The sequence below is a fragment of the Nannospalax galili genome, unplaced genomic scaffold (assembly GCF_000622305.1).
Source record: "Nannospalax galili isolate Female #2095 unplaced genomic scaffold, S.galili_v1.0 scaffold27, whole genome shotgun sequence".
Taxonomy (NCBI): domain Eukaryota; kingdom Metazoa; phylum Chordata; class Mammalia; order Rodentia; family Spalacidae; genus Nannospalax; species Nannospalax galili.
In genome coordinates, this window is record NW_008357993.1 from 1856620 (window position 1) to 1878591 (window position 21972).

Consider the following 21972-nt stretch of genomic DNA (forward strand, 5'->3'; position numbering starts at 1 on the left):
AAAAGAATAGAATAAGAATAAGAAATAGAGTTCTTAGAAATTAAAATCAGAAGAGTGGAAGTTGAAATTGTAGAAGGCTTAGAAGGTAAAATCAAAAGTCTAATAGTAACAAAGGAAAAAAAAAAAAGAGAGCCAGAGAGTACACACAGGAAGAAACTTGGGCTGGCCTAGAAGTCTGTAAATAAGGGAGCCTCAAGGGAAAGAACAGAGAAGGCAAAGGAGCACTTTCGTCAAGTTTTTTCCTTTTTTAATATAAGGAATTAAAGAGAAACTTAAAGGGCTCAAATGGTGCTCAAAAAGGAAATTTGCTAAATGGCATAGTGCATTAGTGACCATTGCTCTTTACCCGATGACCACACAGCATAGCAACTGTAGACAGTGTGTGTTCATCATCTTACAGTTCTGATGGATTAAGAATGCAGCTCTGGCTCGGCTGGTCCACTGATTCAGGGATGTTTTTCATGTTTGCATTCAAGGCATTGGCCAGGATTAGTGTCATTCAGAAGAGGACCTGGGAGAGGCTCAGCTTCCAGCTTCACTCCAGAATAACCAGTAGGTTTTAGTGTCTTGTGAACTGCTAGAGTGAGAATCTCAGAGACTTGGTGGTTGTTCACCATAGACCATACACATTCCCTGGCTTCTGTGCATGTCCAGTATGGCAAGCTTGAATGATTAAAACATAAAAGCCAACAGAGAAAACAGAGCTTTCTATTAAAACAGAAACCACACTTGATCATAGAAATGATGTCTCATCTTTATTATAGTCTGCTGGTCAGATGCAACTTCTTCAGTTAATCCATATTCAGGAAAAGGGAATTACACAAAGGCACAAGTACTAGGTGGTGTGGGTGTTAGTCAAATTCACTGCTGGGAGGCACACATGGCATCCAATCCCCTCCTCCCAGGGTCCTTACAACAACCTGGGAAAATAATTCTCCAAACCCTTGTTCAAAGAATCTTAATGAGTTTATTGGACTTGCTAATTGAGCTTGGGGTGCATGATTACTTACAAAAGAGTGGGCATCCCCACTCACAGCTGTGTTCGGAAGTCCATACCTAAACATAAATCTTGTGGCTCCCAACAGCCTCACAAAATGTTGAGAGACCAGCCTCATGATTTTCCCAGCTTTTATACCCTTAGTCCCTCCACTGCAAGTGGCTAACGTCAACCGACTGGCTGGAAGAGGTAAGGGGAGTGACTCCTTTGCAGAGTGTGGGAAGGAGGCAGGACCATGGCTCATCATCACAGGGTCAGAGGAACATCTGGATCACATTCCACCCCTTCCTCTGGCTCTTACAAAAGTTTCTGCCTGCCTCTTCCTCGAATATCCCTGAGCCTTGGAGGGGGTGGGGTGACCTTTCTCCCATTGTGGTAGAGCACTGGACTCTCAGGTCTCTGCATCATCTGTTTGTCATGGGCTGAAGGCTCAATCTAATGGTATTCCATCTATTATAAAAACATAAACAGCAAGAAGCAAAAACATGTAAACAATAACTGCTATAATAGCTTATGGGCATAAACACAAATGCTTGTACGATACTTTAGTAGATGCATCACATCCATCTAACAACACAATTGCAATGTCTCCTCCACTGGGGCCTATAACCTCACCTGCCATAAGGGAGTGGCCTGGTCTACAATAGAACCAGATGTGTGTCCCATCCCTAGGAGTGGGCATTTGGTCCAATTGAAAACTAGCTGGTTGTACATAAACTAGATGAGGCACTATCGCACCAGCAGAAACATCCTGCTTCGCATGTCGATAGGGCCATATGCAAGGTCCCTCCTTGAACAGGATAATGGGGGCCAATTCTCCCCCAGTCATCTGCATAGTGCCTTCTGGCACTATGAAAGCCACCCATCCAGTGGCAGCGAGTTTCCATCTTAGTCCAACCTTGATTTCTTCTTCTCCCCTGCTTACATCATGTGGTGTCTCTAGCAATAGGGTCTTACCGTCCACTTCAGGTGACAACATTATCAGCAATCATCTTTATAGTTTTGGGGATCTCTGGGGTCCTTTTGGTCAACTTCTCATAGGGAGACAACCCCAGGAGTACCCCTGGTACTGGGATTTTCATTTAGCAACCTTATGACTTCTGGAAAGGCTTTTTTCCACCCCTGTAGGGTTCCTTCTGTACTTAAGGCTTTCAACTTTTCCTTTAGCACCCATTTTTTCTTTCAATTAACACTGCTCCTGTAGGATTGTATGGAAGGTGGAAATACCATTGAACCTGATTATCCTCAGGCCAAGCTTGCACATCTGTACCTGTGAAATGAGTGCCTCTGTCACTATTAGTTCACCTTGGGTACCCACACATGATATTGAGTTGGATAAGTCCCTTAATAGTAGCCTTACCTGTCACTCTCTTTGCAAGGAAAGGCCTGTATAAGGCCTGTAGCAGTGTCCACACAAGTGAGAGCACACTTACACCCCTCACTGACTGGCAGGGGCCCTATATAATCTACTTGCCAGTCTCTCACAGGGGAAGCTAATTTGTGAACATGTCCCATCATGGCATCCATCCTTGGGGGGCCATAACCGGGAACATACCTGACAGGCCTGGACAGTCTGTTGGATGTCAGTGTATTTTGCTGGGATGTCAGAAACTTTGGCTATTTTCCATTCTGTGTTGGCTCCCCTGTGGCCAGACTTGATATGAATCCAGTGAGCTGCTTCTAGGGGAACCTGAGGGCAGATAGTCCTCACCTTGGTAAGGCATCAGCTTCCTGATTCCCAGGAGGACTCACCAGGCAGTGGATGGCCACATGTTAAACTACCAGGGGCACTAGCTCCTGCTGCATTTTATTATATATGTCTTTCCACATTTGTTGTCCACATAGTGGCCATCTCATCACTTGCCAGTTTTCTTTCTCCCATTGGACAATCCATAAGGTTAAGCCTTTGAACACAGCCCAACTGTCAGTACAAACTGTTACTGGCCAAGGTTCCCTCATTATTACTATCCATACAGCTCTATGGGTCATTGACTGCTTTCTCCTTCTCCTCTCTCTAACCATATAGTGTCAGTGTTCATCTGTATTGCCACTGCTACCTTTTCTTATCATGCACCCCTGACAGTGTCATCAGTAGACCTGCCATCAGCCGGAATGGCAGGAGCCCCTTCCAGCACTCAGTCAGGTCTTGCCAGAGGGTCAACTATAGGAAGTGAAGGGAGAGTCTCTGTGCCTTGAAATGACACTGGCCCTAGTACTGCCTGTATGGCATTGGTGATCAGCCACCCCTCACTGTTGCAAATATGCATGCCAACTTTGCAGCATTTGGTTTTGTGCCACCCCTGACAGGGCTTGGCTAACAGACCCTCCAATCCTTTTGTGGGATATGCTGTTTGTACAGTAATGGGGGTGGGGCCCATAATGGATTCTACCTGTTGCAATTCTTTGTGCACAGCCAGCAGTTGCTGTTCTAGAACTGTGTACCAGGACTCCACTCCTTTCCATGATTGGGATCAGAACTCAATTGGGACCGTCTGTTCAGGTTGTTGTTGTTGTTGCCACAAGCTCCACCCATAACCTTCAGGGCTCCTGGCGACTTCCAAGAGGAAGGGACACCGAGGTATTGGGGCACACAGATGCTTACCTTGCCCACCCAGTACCTTGGCCTGCTCAAAAGCCTCTTGGGCCTTTACATCCCAATCCCATGTAGCAACTCTCTATTATTGGATTATACAGGGAATGGGTGACCTGAGCAACGTGAGGTATAAAAATTCGCCAGTACGCTAGAAGTCCCCCAAATACCTGTAACTGCTTAGCATTTATTGGTACAGGTTGTAGGATTTTTTTCAGCTGCCACACTGGCATCATGTGAGTTCTGCCTGACAGTAAAACTCCAAAGAATTTTACCGCTGTACGGGCCCTTGTACCTTATGTGGGTTGATTTCCCATCCTGACTCCTTCAGATGCACTTGCATGTTCCCCAAATGAGCTTCCAAATATGTAAGGCACTTAGAAGTTACCATTATGTCATCTATATACTGGAACCTCCTTACAGAAGGAGGGCAGGGTATCCCGGGCCACCAACCCATGACAAACTGTGGGGCTGTGGAGATAACCCTGGAGAAGTACTCTGAAAGTTCATTGTCATCCATTCCAAGTGAATGCAAATTGATCTTGGGATTCATCAGCCAGGGGAATACTAAGGAATGCATTAGCAAGGTCCACCACAGCATGGAAGGACCCCAGTTCCTGCACCAGCTGATCAGTTAGCAGTGCAATGTTGGGCACCTCTGGATGAATGGGAGGAACCCCCTTATTTAACTCCCTGTAATATACAGTCATGCTCCAGGAGCCATCTGGCTTTCTGATAGGCCAAATGGGCCTACTGAAAGGGCTCTGGGCTGGGTGGATAACCTTTACCTGCTCTAGTTTCTGGCTGGTTTCTGTAATTTCATCTTGACTCCCAGGCAGCCGGTATTGTTTGATATTCTCCACCCTCCATGGGGTGAGCAATTTGACTGGCTCCCATCTTGCCCACCCCTGAGTAATCGCCTTTACTATTCCCACCCTCAGCCGAAACTCTCCCACAGTAGTATGTAGGGTGTGAGCCAGTAGGTCATCCACCCCTAAAATGTTCTTGCAGGGGAGAGGTACACACCTTGTACTCCTGGGGGGATAATTGCCCACTCCCAGAATGAGTCTAGTCTGCTTTACTTGCATGGTTTTATACCAATACCCATCCACTGCTATCCACTGGCCCTGATTTTTTGGGGATTGCTGTGAATTCATGTACACCCTGCCCCAGTATTCACTAGGGTCCATGTGTTTTGTATATTAGTGGGGGACAAATAGATCCTCAACTCGACATGTGACCTCCGGTCACCCAGTATGGCCCTCACCTGTGGGCAACCTTGACCACCCCTTCAAGGCAGTGCCTGGGGAGGGGTCCCATCCAATGAGGCTGCCTTCCTCTCAAGCAGGGGTACAGTTGGAGTTACCTGCACCTCATGGTCTCCAGTTTCCCTTACTTCTGTGGTTAATTACTGGTCAGGTCTTAAAACCCTCCATAGGCTTACCAGCATAGTTGTTGGTTGCCCATCAGTTTTGTCCCTAGCAAATCCTGCTCTATGCAAATCCATCCACATCTGTGCTCTGGAGACACGGAGGGGCCCCTTTGCCGAGTTCTGGCCCTTTTTCCTTGTGTCTGCTTCCTTTAGCACTTTTCAAACCCTATTTACATGTTCGTCTAAATCATTTAATTCCTCCAGACCCTCGCCAGCCTCGAACAGGTCACACCCAACCATGGGGCTTAGCACTGCCACCAAAAGCTCCATATCTCATGGACATTGCTGAATTGGTTTCTTTCTTGTCTCTGGTAAAAACAGCCCTGTCTGGGCCAGTGAACTGGGCATCAAATACAGCTTCCCTCAAACCCAGTTCTGCCAACAGAGCCTGTCCTTCCTCAATGATTTTCCAGTCTCTAGTAATCATGGGAATCTCAGCTGGAGTTACCCACATGTCCCAAATGGCTCATATGAGCCAATCCATCATGGACTAGTTTCCTTCATATTGCCTTAAACTGTGACATCTTTGTCTTAAAGGGGAATGAGTGGTTATGCTGCTTAACTTCTCTGTTTCTGTAGAACTTAAAATGAGCCCATCTGCCCCCATGTCCCTCAATGGCCTCACAAGCCAGGTGGCCAAATGCTCCTTCATAGCTTGTTTAAATGTCTTTCCTGGTTCTACTAACTCTGGTGCTGAGTATTCTCTGATTACCATGGTCTCCTGCACCAGGCTATTGTTAAGACCTCCATTAGCATGTGGGGCCATGGATTTTCCCTCTCTTTGAATTAAAGGTTGAACCCAAGGAGTATCTCCCATTTTCTCTAGGTCACTTCCTTCTACCTCACTACCTGACTCTTCCCAGGGGTTCCAGGTTTTAGGATCCCAGGATGGGCCTTTTATTATCATTCTGATCTGGGCTTTGTTTCCCCTTTTTGACCTCCTAGACATAAAAAATGGCATGCCAACACCTCCATCTCCTTTTCTCTCTTATCTAATTTACCAGCAAGGTCAGAGGCCAGTTCCAAAGATGCCAGCCTCATATCCCTCTCCCACTCTTCATTTTCCCTTTGGGCTAAGGCCTCCACTTGGGACAGATTTCTTATTACTAATAGCAGCGGCCTCTGCAGCTGCTTGTTGACGTTTCTGTCCCTGGTGTGCTACTCCCAGAGCTTGCATAATCTGTTCCAGACCTTCTGCTGTTTTCAAGGCATTTCCATACTCACCGGGTGGCCCCCACTGGTCAAGCAGGTGTGCCACCCCATACCGTCTACAAGACAGCTGCCACCCTGGGATTTCTCCCATCTACCTCAACTGCTTAAAAGCCCTCACCCTAGTTATACACTGCCCACTGAATTAATAATGTCACTGCAGCCACCCCCACCAAGCCTGTGGGGATGGCCCACCAGGTTAATATTTCTTCAGCCCACAGTCTCCCCTCATCCCACTTTACTTCATTTGTTGTTCTCTTTCCCCATATCAGGGACATCATCAACACTTTTCCAAAACTCATTCTCAGTTTCGTCCTATCCTGCCGACCACTACGCCAATTGTGAATCAAATTCACTGCTGGGAGACACACGTGGCATCTGATTCCCTCCTCCCACAGTCCTTACGGCAACCTGAGAGAAGAATTCTCTAAACCCTGTTTAAAGAATGTTAACAAGTTTATTGGACTTGCTAACTGAGCTTGGGGTACAGGTTTACTTACAGAAGAGTCGGCACCTCTCCTCATTCAGGGCTGTGTTCGGAAGTCCACACCCAAGCATAAGTCGTGTGGTTCCTGACAGCCTCACAAAATGGCAAGAGACTGGCCTCGTGCTTTTACCAGCTTTTATACCCTTAGTCCCTCCCCTGCAGGTGGCTAAGGTCAACTTTCAGGTGGCTGGAAGAGGTAAGGGGAGTGACTCCTTTGCAAAGCATGGGAAGGAGGAGGGACTATGGCTCCTCATCACAGGGTCACAGTTGGTTATTGGGGTTACTTGAAATCTGTCTGCTATCTATTTCATTTAGAAAATAGAAAAGATAAAAAATAAGAGAACTCTAAACTTTCTGTGAAAAGATACTGCTAGCAGCCATGAAACATTTAATGTTCTTTTACTCTTCCCAGATTCCTTTGCAATTACGTTAGAGTTGTGGCTCTAAAACAGGGAGATTTTGCCTACCAGAAAACCTTGGCAATGTTTTAAAATATCTTAGGTTGTCACAGTTTAGGGCATTATTGACATCTACTAAAAAAGACCACCAATGTTGCTAAATACACTACAACACAAAGACAGTCCTATAGCAAAGTAACAGCTAACCCAAATATCATTATGGTTAAGGTTTGGAAACTGGGTTAGAGTCATGCACTCTTGGCAAGTGCCCTGAGCATGAGTGACACCATACTTCTGCAACAAAGTATTTGCGAAGCAGTGTATTTTAGCAACATTTTTCTTCTCTGATCAAACTGACCTTGAATACCACATGCTGACTTAGTAATGTTGCAGGATGAAAAAAGCCTAGTTCCTAAATCATCAATCAGAGAAGAGAGCTCCTACCCAATTGTACCAGACATTTGTGAGCAAGAAACACACCTTTGTTCTGTCGATTAAGATTCCGTTGTACACATATTAGCACAGCACAAGTAGAATACTGCCAACACAGTGAGAATCAGGATGGCATCAGCCACTGCAGGCCATTGAAGAATAGTAAAACCCACTTTAGAACTGTAGAATGAAAGGTTAGCTAAATACATTTGAATCATAATATTTGGAAATTAGCTAACAACATCGGTTACAATTTGCATCACTCAGCAATCCCAAATGGAAAACTTATCTACATCTGTTCTTTGATTTGGGTAGACTTCAGATAACAAATAATACCTAAAGATATTCTCACCACAGTCTGTTGAATCTCATAATGAAACACTAGGTTTCAAACTGCTAAACTTTCATTCACTAGCTTTCTTTCAAGGAGCTTCTTAAGATTGTGCTCCCTCAAATGAGGCACTAGGTTAGGAAATAGTTGCATGTTGGACACAGGAAGTGCTGGCTGGTGGCTGGACACTACAGACAGACTTGAGTATTCCCAGGAGGACGACAACCTAACAGGCCAAGAGAGCAGCCAATTTCAAAGTGTGTAAGAAAATACTAAAATTCCACATATTAAAACAGAAATAACCTCTGATTCTGCATGCTGCATTGTCCTTCAGTACATGATGCTTAAGTCTCTAACTTACGTCCTATGCAGCACAGCTCTCAGCACTTGACCCACTCCTGCCCCTCCTCTGCATTCACTCCCTTGTGGTGTACACAGCGCCTCTGTATGTGAAGTCACCTGCAGAACATCCTGACTATGTGCCCTCTGACTTTTTTTGCATCAAACACATCACAGTCCTCTTGTGATAATTACATAGATTGGTGTCTACAATGGAATTAATGAAAAGACTCAACTGGTAAAATGATTTAGGGGATTGTTGACAAACTGCTCTGGGGCGGTAAGTGAATGTGCAGTGTTGGAGCATCAGTATATTCTCTTTGACCACAAACTACATAACATTCTGTGTCTAGAAATACAGGCAGAATTGTTATAGTGGGACGTGTCCATAGAATATTTTGATCATTCATTGAAAAGAAATTAGAATCTTAAAATATTTTTGACTGTATGTTTGTTTAGTTGTGTCTGCAGCTTCTACCTAATGTGAAAAAGATACTTGAAACTTTCTATCAGAAATGGTTTATGGTATATGGAAACCACTAGATCAATAGTCTGACTGGCAAGGAAAATTGAGATGCAATTGGAGAAGCTAAGAGAGACAGAACTCCTGAGATAGCATCATTGGGAATATCAGAAGCCCAGTGACCCTGGAGCCTCCCTTTCACTCACAGGTTTTCTCACAGGGGAATTATGAGATCAATGCCCAAGCCATCATTGTAGGAGAGGAGAGAAACAGCAGAAGAATGTTTTAACTCCTTTTGAGTGGACTGTGACCTGTGCAATGTTTTAAAATACAGGAACAACACAAAGTCAGTTTAACTTTCTAAGAGATTTTTAAACATGGGAACAGATGATGGTAAAAATAATAATCAGTTTGGGACAACCTCTTTCTTACACGCCTAGCTTTAAAAAGTATGTAGGAGACTGGTTTAATGTTAGTTTGGTTTTGGCTGTGGTGTTTTTGTGGCTTTTAAAAAACACTGAATAAGTTTCCTGTAAAGTGCTTTAAATTTTATCTTTTATAAGCAGCTATATATAAACTTAACATTGATTGGGTAAGTCGACTAGGGCAAAGAAAATAAAAGTAATATTCAATATATAATCAAATATGATTTACAATTTGCATCACTCAGCAATCCCAAATGGAAAATAAAGATATTTAATTGGGATAAAAATCCCTCCCTCATGCACTCAGAAAATCATCTACTTTTTAACCTCCTCTTTGAGAAATGCATGAAAGATTAAGTCTGACAGGTGGGCTTTTGAGTGTAGGAGTAAGAGTTGAATGTCCCTAAAGATTTGAAATTTTTAGATTCTATGATGAGGTATGGCTCTTGAGAAAAATGAAATGGAATTAGAGAAAATGTGACTGAAAATTAACAGAGGGTTCTGCTTAAGGTCTTATTTTGTAAAGGATAAGCTGACCTTCCTTCACTTCATTTTTGCAAGGCAGCAGTGACATTTTCGGGGATTTTGAAGCCTTGAGGAAGTCATGATCAGCTTGAATTCTGACTTGTGGTCTGGTCTTCCCTTTCTAGGGAAGTAAATGCACCAAAAACTAGAAACCATTTTTTCCTTTTCCTCAGCATTCCAGTTCAATACTAAATCTGGGTAAATCCTTTGGAACATAGAAGGGTGTTACAGAGCATGGTACACTGATAAGTGAACTGCAAGAGTACAGAGCAAATGCCTCTTATTAGAGGAAAAGTGTCTCATGATTTCTTAGCACCAGGGCCATGAGATGAAGAAAGGGCTCAGAGCACTTCTCTGGGTCCTTCACCAGGACTGGGGACACTGAGCAGACAGAGATCTTAGAGCTACAAAGAGGCTTTGCTCCTCTGTTTCTCTGGACAGGAACAGCCTGAACTTGGCCAAGCTGAACAATGCAGAGGACAGTGGTGCACTATCAAAAAGACCTGGAGAAACACGTGTGGCTCTATGCTGGCACAAGAGCCCAAGAAAGGGCAAGAGCTGACACCACAGGTGGATTAGATGTGCTCAGTATTGGATGCACCAAAGAGGACAGAAGAATGCTGCCCAAAGGAGGGCTCAGTGAAACCAAGTTCCCTGGTATCTCTACCACGTGACACTAGGCACCTTCAACAAGGGACCTCAGAAAGCCCGGGAGTAGGGCTGCTGCACCCTGCCAGGTATCGCTCCCTTGGCTTGGCAGGGATATCACACTGTTCATGAATAGCTCCAGGACTGCGAGGGTCCCAGCCAACAACTCATTTCGTTCTAGGGAATGGAATGAGCTTTAACCGCCCAAGGTATTCCTCTAATAATTCACGTTGGCCCTCGCCAGACCCAAGCAGCAAGCACTGTCCATTATAACTGTGTTTCACATGTCAAAATAGTATATCCAACCAATTACTATACAAAAATAACTCTTGCTCATTTGGATTAATCTGGAAAATGTGCTCCAGAGGTGCTTCATGTGTACAAAAATGTGCTTTTCGTTAATTTTTTATTGTTATGTGTATATAGGTACAAGAGACACGTAATATGCATGTGTGAATTTAATAGTGCTACTAGTAACAGTAATAAAACTAATAGATAAATTTCTATGACCCAGACTAAGAATAAATATTGTTATATCTGTAAACTCTCTTTGTGTCCCTGTCTAATTAGTTGGCTTTTCTTCATTGCAGAAGGAAAATCTATTTGAATTTTAGGCCATCTATTTGTTTCCTCATAATTTTCTTCAAATGTATTCTTGAATATTTATAAATAGAATTCTACTATGCATTTTCTTATATAATTTTTTTTTGTATTTTAGCTTTTCTATGTGGTTTTATCTAACTAGTTCATTTATTGTATTCAGAATAAAAGGCACACACTTTAAGGCTTTGGAATTGCATGCATCTGCCATTTTTTCTGTGTACTATTGGTAAATATCTGGGTTGTTTCCAATTTTCTGCTACTGTGGCAATGTTCCTTTCAACATTCATGTATAGCCTCTCCCCTTTTCTCTACTTCCTGTGCTAGTCCTTCTTTGAGCCCAGACATTTCCATGTTCCTATCTTCCCATTCACCACTCATCTTTTCTACTATGACCACCTTGCAATTATTTATACCTAGTTACTGAATTTTCAATTCATGTGTTGCTTTTATTTGTTTCATTTCTAGGATTAGAGTGTGGATTCCTAAAATGTATTCCAGTTTTCTAGTGAAATTCTCCATCTTTTCACTATTTTATTTAAATATACTTAGCATACTAAGTATGTTTAAGATTATTTAGAAAGGGCATTCAATCTGTTTTCCTACTGTATACTGAGCTGGTTTAAATTTAACTAGCCTTTAAGAAAAACAATGTCTAGCGTAATTAGCTCTCACAAGGTAAACTGAACTATAGCTTTAATCTTATACCATGTTCCCTATTGTGACTATTAAGCTCTTGACTCAAAACAATGTACATGTGGGTGAGATGTGGTAATCAGACCTAAGACCTCTAGCTGAAAGCAGCAGTAACATTGAAAACAACATATCTCACACTACTGTTGAAAACAACATTGAGCATAATCTCATGATGCCTGTTTGTGGCTTTGTATGCTGTTCTGAGTCAGTAGGGTCAGAAAATTACTCTTCCCTTGTAAACTCTGCTTAGACTCTTGGAGATAAAGTTCCTCATTCCTTCCCCACACCCTGCCTGATGTGCTGTTAGCACTGTGTTAAGGAGGAAGCCCTTTGTTCAGGACGACAGGACAGTTCTGAGAGAAGTCTGAACTCCTCAGAACAGCTCAGGCTCCCTCTTGGTTAAAGGGCTCCAAGGGGGTGTCTTTCTTTTATGCAGCGCTTTCACAATTTACCACTTTTTTCTCTTTTAGTGTAATGCTGGGGATCAAACTCCAGGTCTCACTAGGCAAGCTTCTCTACCACTGTGGGACACCCACCCTCGGTCTAGCTATCATAGTTATTTTCAAGACCATATTTGCAATTCAAATGAATTTTCTGTGTATGTTTTGCTGGTAATGCCTAACCCTTTTTAAAAGAGTGGTGAAATTTGTTCATGAAAAGTTGTAAATTTGGTTGCTGCTCAGAGCCACATAAAGCAATTACTTTCTTTTGCTTGTAATTTGATTGATGATAGACCATTTTTACCTAATGACCTGACTCAAGGATGATCTAACTTTTAATTTTAAAACTACATGTGGCTAAAATATAACAACCCACATTGTAGATTTTCAGGATATTCAAATGAGAGATTGATACATTTAGCAAAGGTCTCTCCCATTTGAAGATTCTCAACTTCAGATTTTGTGCTGGTGCTAATCTGAAATCTCCAGCGGACTTTGCAGTGACTCCTGCTGTGCCACTTAGCCTTCTCTGTTTAATTATTCAGCTGAGCCCTGGGGGCAAACCTTGTTATGAATGTGGCTCTCCCTTCTTTTGAGCTCCAGTCCTCAGGATGGGGCTGTGCTGATCCCTCTGAACTCTGTTTTTTCTTTCCTATCTGATGAGCTTTCTGAATTCTCTGCTGGCTTCTCTGCCAATCAAAATTCCTCTGCCCATTTTTTTTTTTTGTGTGTGTGTCTCCTTTGGCTCTATGCAGTATTTGGGGGAAATGCCCAAGGGAGAAGCACAGTATACAAAATATTGCTTATTTCTCATGGTTCCTTACTCTTAGATTTTGGTAATTCATGTCCTGATTACTTGCATGAGTCATCAATGCTTTCTAACTAATTGTGTTAAATGATCCTGGACTTCCTACATGATGGGTGTCTGTTGGGTCATTGAGCTGCTGTAAGCCACAACTTCATAATGAAACACAAACATTACAGTGGTTTCTAAAACATAAGCCTTGCTATACAGTGCTTTGTAATAATTCGAAGGCAAGTCATTCAATTGTTAAACAAGGAAGAAGTTCTGTGGTTTGTGTATGTCTTAGTTTGATTCTTCATTGCTGATACAAAACACTCTGACCACTACCAACTTGGGGAGGAAAGGGTTTATTCAGCTTACATATCCCAGGTCACAGTTTGTCAGGGAGCCCAAGAGAGGAACTCAGGGCAGGAACCCTGAGGCATAAACTGGAGCACAGGCCATGGAGGAATGCTCTTACTGGCTTGCTCCCCTGGCCTCTGTTCAGCCTGCTTCCTTATGCAACACAGGCCCACCTTCCCAGGGGTGGCACCACCCACAGTGGGCTGGGCCCTCCCACATCACTCAACAATCAAGAAGGTGCCCCATTGACATGCCACAGGCCAGTCCAATGAAGGCAATTCCCCACTTGAGGCTCCCTCAACCCATGTGTGTCAAGTTGATATTAAAGCTATCCAGCACAGTGTAGTTGATACCGTATCTTCCTCTCCTAGGATATTTCCAGTAGTTAATGCAGTTGCCTTAGGTCAAAGCAATAATTTATCTGCTTAGTTGATGCTGAATCTTCTGTCAGTGTGAGATATAGGGTCACAGAGGCTTGGTAATTTGTGCCTGCCACTAGCCCCATTGGCCTGCTGGATGGAACTTTCACTTAGCTGAGCTTTAAGGGCTTGAAAAATAAAAACACTACATAAGAAACTATGTCTACTGTGCATGGTGTTACATGCCTTTAGTGCCAGCACTCAGGAGGCAGAGGCAGGTGGATCTCTGTGAGTTCAAGGCCAGCCTGGGGCTACCGGGAGACCCTGTCTCAAAAAGACAAAAACAATTTTTTAAAATAATAAAATAAATAAATAAATAATAAATAAATAAAAGTAGGAAAAAGAAAGAAAGAAAGAAAGAAACTATGTCCTTCACAACTTTTTGGAAAGTAACCCTGTGCATTTCTCATCCTTGATACATGAAACAAGCAAACTTTTCATCCATTCACCACAATTCTATTGGGAAAACCATCCATACATAATCCATTCAGGAAGATCTCTTTTACTCAAAAGAATTCTAGCATACTACCTTACAGCAGCTCTTCCAGGGTCCTGTAGGTGTCAGTTTAGGCCTTCCTCAATGTGAATTTCAAATTATTGGATGGCAATTATAAGAACATCGCTTTTGCAGTAAATGTTTGACTAACGAATGTAAATAAATGAGGCACTTCCTCAGGGCATTTTAGGCTCCACTAACACCAGTATACACTCCTTCCCAAATTAATCTCTTTGTCCCTCTGACATTTTGTCACTATTTAGTCATATATAGTGTGTCAAATTGTATCTTCTAAAAGATGCTGAGTCATATATATAGTGTGTTAAATTGTATCTTCTAAAAGATGCTTAGTCATATAGTGTGTCAAATTTTATCTTCTAAAAGATGCTTAGTCATATATAGTGAGTCAAACTGTATCTTCTAAAAGATGCTTCCCAGTCTTAACTCCCAGTGCCTGCAAATGTGTTCTTACTTGAAAACAAACAAACAAACAAAAAGTCTTTTCAAATGGAATTAATATGAGGATCTCAAGATAAGATCTTCCTGGGTTAGAGTGCTGTATCAAAGAAAAATTGCACTGAATAAATTAAATAGGCAGATAGGATTTTACTCAAAACCACTCAACAGGAGAAAGAGATTGAACTCAGTTTACTTAAAACAAAAAGCAAGAGAATGTTTTTGTTTGTTTATTTAGTGGGAAAATGCCAGAAGATTTGCAAGTCAGAGTGATTAGGTGTCTGCTTCTTGTAATTTACCTGTTAGGTTCCTGTACTTCCAGCGAGTCTAGTGGCTAACTTCCTTGATTATCTTTCAAAGGAATGCCTCCAAGTCCTTGAGAAAGACATCCCAGGTTAGGATCCCAGATGTCAGGAAATTTACATTTCAAAGGGCTAAGAGAGAATTTACAATGTAAAGTTTACTAATACTCTAAGAAAATGGATGTCAAGAGCTCTTAACCTAAAGGACACCCATCTAAGTATATTTTGGTCATATGGACCTTAAATCCCATGGAAGTACTCCTATTTTCTTGAAAAAAAAAAAAAAATGTTCCTATGTGAAACAGAAAAGGAAAAGCTCTGCAGAGGCAGAGAAGGAAGAGCCTGTGTGAGGCAGGCAGAAGAGGATAATGTAGCCCCTGACTGAAGAATATCAAGGATGGCCAAGGTCCATCAGAAGCTAAGAGACAGGCCATGAGTGCATTCCCCTCTAAACTAACCCTGCTACTTAGGATTTTTGGCCTCCAGAACTCTGAGACAATCCATTTCAGGAAAGTGTCTCTCCACTTCCTCACTTATTATAAAATTACAAAATTCCACATTTCAGTAAGGATTCATCAGAATTGTCTTGGCTTTCATTCATTCCCTTTCCCCATAATTGGTAGTTTTAGCTGAAAGCTGTGGCTTCCTTCCTTCAGTTCTGTTGATGACAACCATGATAACATTGCAGTTGATGCTTGGGTAGTGTTCGATCTGTACCTTATCCCCATTTAAAACTTGTAGAAACAAAATGAAGCAGGAACTGTTAGTTTTCCATTTTAAGGGTGAAGTAACACTATATTAAAGGAACAAATTTATATGCTGAATAGAGAACCCATGTGTTTGACTATTTTTATATACACATATATACCACTGAATGTTTGCTTCACTTTCTCATTTTGCCTTGTGGTTATCTGAGCATTTTTCTTTTTTGGTGAAAAAAAAAAATATATATAAGCATATTCGTTTAAGCTTTCCTTTTAGCATTATGTTTTGCACTTTTAAAAATGTTAACACAGCATTCAAGAAGGAATTCAAGGCAACTTTCTTAAACACTTTTAACCTTTAAATAATTTTAAGAGTCTATTTTATTTTTTCATAGCATTTAGCATAATTCTTTGAACTTTAGAAATGTCTAGCTTTCACAGCACGAATATAGTTAACCTAAGTATCAGCCCTTGCCTGTCTCCAACTCCCAGCCTTCCAGGGTCACATTTCTCTTTAGTGTTTTAATAGAATAGTGAAAGGCCGTGTTCTGCAAGCCATGGAAAGCTCAATGCTTCTGCCCACTTTCTTCCTAATATCATAGGTTGGGAGAGAGCTCTGTGCTTCCTGGTGACATGTTACCTCAGTTGTTTGCTTTGAAACAAGTGTTGCTCTACTCTGAAGCCTGTTTCCTGCTCTGCTGAGTATTGCGAGACAGATTCTAGTAGATGGCTTGGAACATGTAGAAGGTTAAAGCATATTGGAATTTTCATCTGCTCTTTAATCATTCAGCAAACATACAACATTTATAGGGTGTTTAGTGATACTATGATGGGCACTTGAGGCTGATAAGCAAACACAAAAATCTCCTTGGTTTCTTGGTTGGGCAGCTCATCCTGTACTAAGGAAAATATAAAATTCACGTGGGTGCATTACAAATGTAAAATTGCAGCTGAGGTAAGTATAAAGAAGAATTTCCAAGAGAGGTAAGACTGGGGACCAAATTAAACTACTTTAACATATCACAGCACACCTCCAACTTCCTTAGTGTGATCTGGAATCCTGTAGTTAATGGTGATATATTGAACGGTGTGAGGTGGGAAATTGAGATGACTGAATTTTAAGAATATAGTTTCTAGTTTCTATGTGTAGACAAGAATAGAATGGGAAAGGACTATGGGTTGGGTAATTCAAACAAGAGGCACGAGTCCAGGAGAAAGATGAGAACCGATGGTTCAGATAAAAGTAGATGGAGATTTGACAAGCTTTGTGCAGAACAGAGCACAGAGATCAAGGATACAAAGCCCACTAAAAACTTGAAAAAACTGATATGCTTTCCAGACTAGAACACTGATCAGATGTTTTTGAGGGTATGGAAAATTTTCAGGAGCATTCTCTCCTTGTTACCTTCCCTAAGACTTTCCCCTCTACATTCTCCCTCAAAACCTTCCTTTACCACCATCTCGTTGCTTTACATGTCAGGTTGGCAATGTAGGATCAAGGTGGTTGATAGTAAATTAAGACTTTATAAATCCATTTTATTCTAAGGAGGAAGACTACCTAATCCTAATGCTGGATCTGGTTTTTTTTGTGTGTTCTTTTGAAGGGATCATCATTCTATGTTGAACATTTCTACGTTTCCATATCCAGATTACTTCAGCAAGATGGATAAGAAATTGGCAGAAATCATTGACCATCATGTAAGATCAACTTTATTAAATTAGAAAAAAATAGCTTTTCAAAATCACATTGTTTTACAAAATGTAGTCCTAAGACTGAAGCATTCGTGTGTGATATTTAAAAGTGAGTCATGATTAGACATTGCCAACCTTAATTATGACTCACTACAGGATTCCACAATGCCATACCGCAGTGCCTTAACTAAGGCACTATAATTTTTGAAAAAAGAAACTTAATCTTGTTTCCTGAATTAGTACTGATGTTTTTAGACAATAATCTGATATTAGGTACTGAACACTGATTTCTACTACAGTGTGTTTCTGATAATGGAACAAAATCTTTGACTCGGTTTTTAGTGGCCATTCCTTACCATTAACAGACCTGAAAGACTATCAATCACCTTGTTCATAGTGTAAGTTAAGCAAGCTGTGGTGATATGACTATTCATATGAAATACTTTAATTCATTTTGCTATGCTTAGCTGATAATTTCTTATCTAATGAACATTAATTTATACCTACATTTTTAAAGCAATAGAGCTAGAGTAAGAGAGGATGTTATATTCTGTTATTTCTAAATATAACCTGGAATCCACAGCATACAAAATATGTTAAAATTAGTTTTATTGCTAGTAGTTCAATATTATCTACAAGATTCTGGTTATATTACCAAGTTAATTATGTTGCATTCTTCTTAATTAATATTTTCTGAAAAATTAAGATCTTTTTTCATTTATTGAGCACATTGAATAGTTATTTAGCTACTAATTTAAACTACTCTAACAATAGTGATAAGCACTGGGTTTGGGGACTGATTGATACCTTTGCATTACAAAATCAGAGCTGTTGCTATTATTCTATTGTGTATTAACAAAGATTTTGCCGACCAATATGTTAAATATACATGACACTCTCAAAATTTTTTAATAGTTTATAAGTTTCAAAGTTTATATTTTCTTATTCACCTCAACTAAATGATCTAGCATACATTAAAAGAGAGAACTTGTCAACATTATACCTAGGTAACATATTTATATCTACTCTTATTATATAATGTATACAAGTAACATATCCACACATACATACATACATATATGTATATATATGTATATGTTATCTTCAAATGCATTTAGGATTCTTAAGATTACTTAACAAGACAGAAGATAATATTTTGAATGAGAGAAAAGTCTGCAAAATGATGTCTAGCAACCATCATCTTTTGTCCTTTCCAAGGCTGTAAGCATTATGTAGGAAATCACTGTGAGCCTGCTTATGTTATCGTGGACTAAGGGCAAAAGAATCCTGTCTGAAAAAAAGCTATAGAAATTACTAAATCCAAATTATTTTATATGCTGTCTAATAAAACAGCTAATAGTTTGTAGTTTTAATCTGAGAAAGGTCTTGGATGTGTCTTTGAGTGTTATATTACTGAAGTATCCTTAGATATACCATCTCCTTTAAATGAATAAATTAGTAACTGTCCTTAATAGGTCACATTTTTAAACAATCTCTGACAATAGTTAATTCAGTCATCACAGCAACCCTGTAACACATTCACCAGTAGGAATAATGAATTAGTGGTTTGCAATCAAAGTACTCACCCAGAGTTTTAAAGTGAGTAAATTACTGAGTCTCTGCACAAAGTGAAATCCTCAGATCTTGTTGCTTCTACTGTCCCTTTCACCTTATCATAGCTGACTGCATTCTTAGATTATACTCATTAGGCAGAATTGTAGATTGAAGTATATGTTGAGAGGAACACATATACTTGTAGCTATGGATAAAATTCTTCTTCTAAGCCAACTGACTTTTGTTGAGTGGCTATAAAATGCTAAGAACAGGGGAGAGACTTCATTATTCAGCAAATGCTCAATTATCTTGTACATTGCCAGTAATCCACAGAATGATGACTGAACCATTGAGTAAATGAGATGAACCAAGTTTTAAAAGGTGCTTCCATTTTCAGCTTCAAGCATATCTGCATTTTCCTAACTACCACAACAGACAATAATAATGGCAGGTAAAAGTCAAAACAATGCAATATGTCGTCTACACTGAACTAGTCAGCAGCAGCTGAAGCAAACAGGAATTAAACTTTGGGTGGGGAAGCTAATGAAGAGAACGGCTTCGATATTATAAATTGCAACCTTGTGAAGTTTGAAGAAACAAAGAGGAAGAGGAGTTATTTCCTAGACAATAGCGATATGATACCCTATTAACAGCTTTCATGCCAATTGATGAATTTATACATGCTGTTTGGGGAATTAAAAAGGCTCACTGCTTGGTCGGGTTAGGAAGTCAGCTGAGCGTCCAACCCACTCCATGTCTCCCAGCCCTTATTCCCCTCCAGAGTGTGCTTCCTACTTATATACTACCCAGGTCAACTGTTGAGATCCACCTCATCCCTCACATGTCTTACTTCTGTTTGTTTTCCTCTGCATCTACCATTCTTTTACATTTCCCAAAGAGCTCAGGCTTCTCTAATTTACAGTCTCTGTGATTCAACCTCCTGAGAGATGAGATGTTCTATACTGAGTTCATACCTTTACTCACCTCTTTCCAATGTGCTTTTAATCCAAACTCTTGTCTGTCCCTCCCATTTTCCCCTTTGCTTCTACTATTCCTCTTCTATGTGTGTCCCCACCTTTTCTTTCTAACTAAAAACGTAATACTCATCACTAATCCACTGTGATTTCTCTCCTGCTCTTTATTTACTCCACTCATAACCCATAATGACTAATATACTAGTACACATAGTACTACTGGTATTCCTTTACTTCCTTAAAAATTGGTACTTTAGGAATGACTGCTCTGTAGTCAACTAACACTGATTTTCAAGGTGGGTTTGCTGATGGACAGTAAACTATTACCACAGGTAGTACTCAAATTTCAGTAGGGGTATGGGGATAGAGTCTGATGCCCTGAATAACAGTCTAAAAGAAGAAAATGTTACTTCAACTCTATTATAACCTAGTCTAAAAGAACAACAAATGTCTTAACCAGTGATCTAACTACAGATGGATAAGTACACACCCCCCCACACACACGCCAAAAAAAAAAAACAAAAAACAGAAAACGAAAAACCGAGAAAAGTTATCTCCTCCCCCAAATGCCAATCCCATAGCAATGACCCCCCAATGAAAATGGCCTGGATATATGAGGAATGGAAGGAATGTGCCTCAACTTAACAACAATTATATTTGACAAACCTATAGCCACAAACATGCAAAATGGAGGAAAACCTCAAAACATTATTACTATGATAAAGACTAAGAAATGGGTGTCCACTTTTCCCACTCCTACTTAATATAGTATTTCAAATCTTAGCTAGACCAATAGGGCAAGATAAGGAAAGAAAAGATGGATACAAAGGCAGAAAGAAAAAAGAAAGTCAAAGTATTCCTTTTTTTCACATGACATTCTATGCATTAGAGACCCTGAGGACTCCACCAAGAAATCCCAGAAGCGACACTTTCAGAAAAGTGACAAGTTACAGAACCAATGCACCTAAATTATTGCTCTTCCTACATACTGATGACAAGCATACAAAGAAAGAGATCAGGGGATCAATCTTACTTATAATACCTTAAGACAGTTAGTATCTTGGAATAAACCCAAGCAAGGACATGAAAAATATCTACAATGAGAACTTTAACAATGAAGAAATTGAAGAAGAACTCAGAACATGGAAAGAACATACACTCATTGACTGGCAAGATTAATATTAGAGAATGGCCACAGTACAAAAAAAAATCTAGTCCAGTGAAATCTCAATCACAAAAGATCTCAAAATAGCCAAAGCCATCCTGAATAACACTGCTGTAGGTGTCACAATATCTGATTCTAAGTTACACTACTGAGCCATAGCAAAAAAAAAGAAAGAAAAAAAAAAAAAAATAGCCAGCATGGTGCCAGCATAAAAGATAGACACATATATCAATGAGATAGAGATATAAGTTCACACAACTACAGCTATTTGATTTTTTACGAAGAAGCCAAAAATACACATTGAAGAAAAGATAGCATCTTTAGCAAATGGTCCTGGGAAATTAGATGAAACAGGTTAGAAGAATGAAACCTGATTCTTATCTCTTACCCTGCATAAAAGACCTCAGTGTTAGACCTGAAGATACTAAAGGATAAAGTAGAGAGTCACTGAAAGTCATTTGCATAAGTAAGGACTTTCCAGTTGCTCAGAAAATAAGGCCAGCAATTGACAAGTAGGGCCGCATGAAATTAGAAAACTTCTGTTCTTCAGAGGATATCCTTAGGATAAACAAACCTACAAAATAGGAGAAAATCTTTATCTAGAATGTAAAAAGAGTGTAAAACCTAAACATCAAGAAAACAAACAACCTAATTAAAAAGTTGTGTATGGAACTAAAGGCAGAGTTCTCATAAGAACAAACACAAATGGTTAATAAATACTTCAAAATATATTCAACATCCTTAGTCATCAGAGACATGCAAATTTGAAGTACTTTGAGATATCCTTATACTCTAGTCAAAATGGTTATTATAAAAAAGATAAGTGATAAGGCTGGAGAGATGGCTCAGTGGTTTAGAGCACTGGCTGCTCTTGCAGAGCACATGAGTTTGGTTCCCAGCACCCAGAAGGCAGCTAACAGCTGTTTGCAACTCCAGTTCCAAGGAATCCAGCACTCTTCTGGCCTCTGTGGGCATTGCACACACACATGACACATTTACATACATGCAGGTAAAACATTCATACACACAAAATACAAATGAAAAGGAAGAT

At 40.4% G+C, this 21972-nt stretch overlaps 1 protein-coding gene across 1 annotated transcript in view; it reads left to right on the forward strand.

The window, feature by feature from the left end:
* The window catches only part of Tmem232 (transmembrane protein 232), a gene marked incomplete at its 5' end in the record, with an annotated part of 281982 nt that overhangs the window by 256843 nt on the left and 3167 nt on the right, over positions 1–21972 (forward strand). Inside the window, one exon of the mRNA XM_008856022.1 lies at positions 17141–17234. Within this exon, the coding sequence (XP_008854244.1) occupies positions 17141–17234 (94 nt within the window). The remainder of the gene's footprint in view (positions 1–17140; positions 17235–21972) is intronic.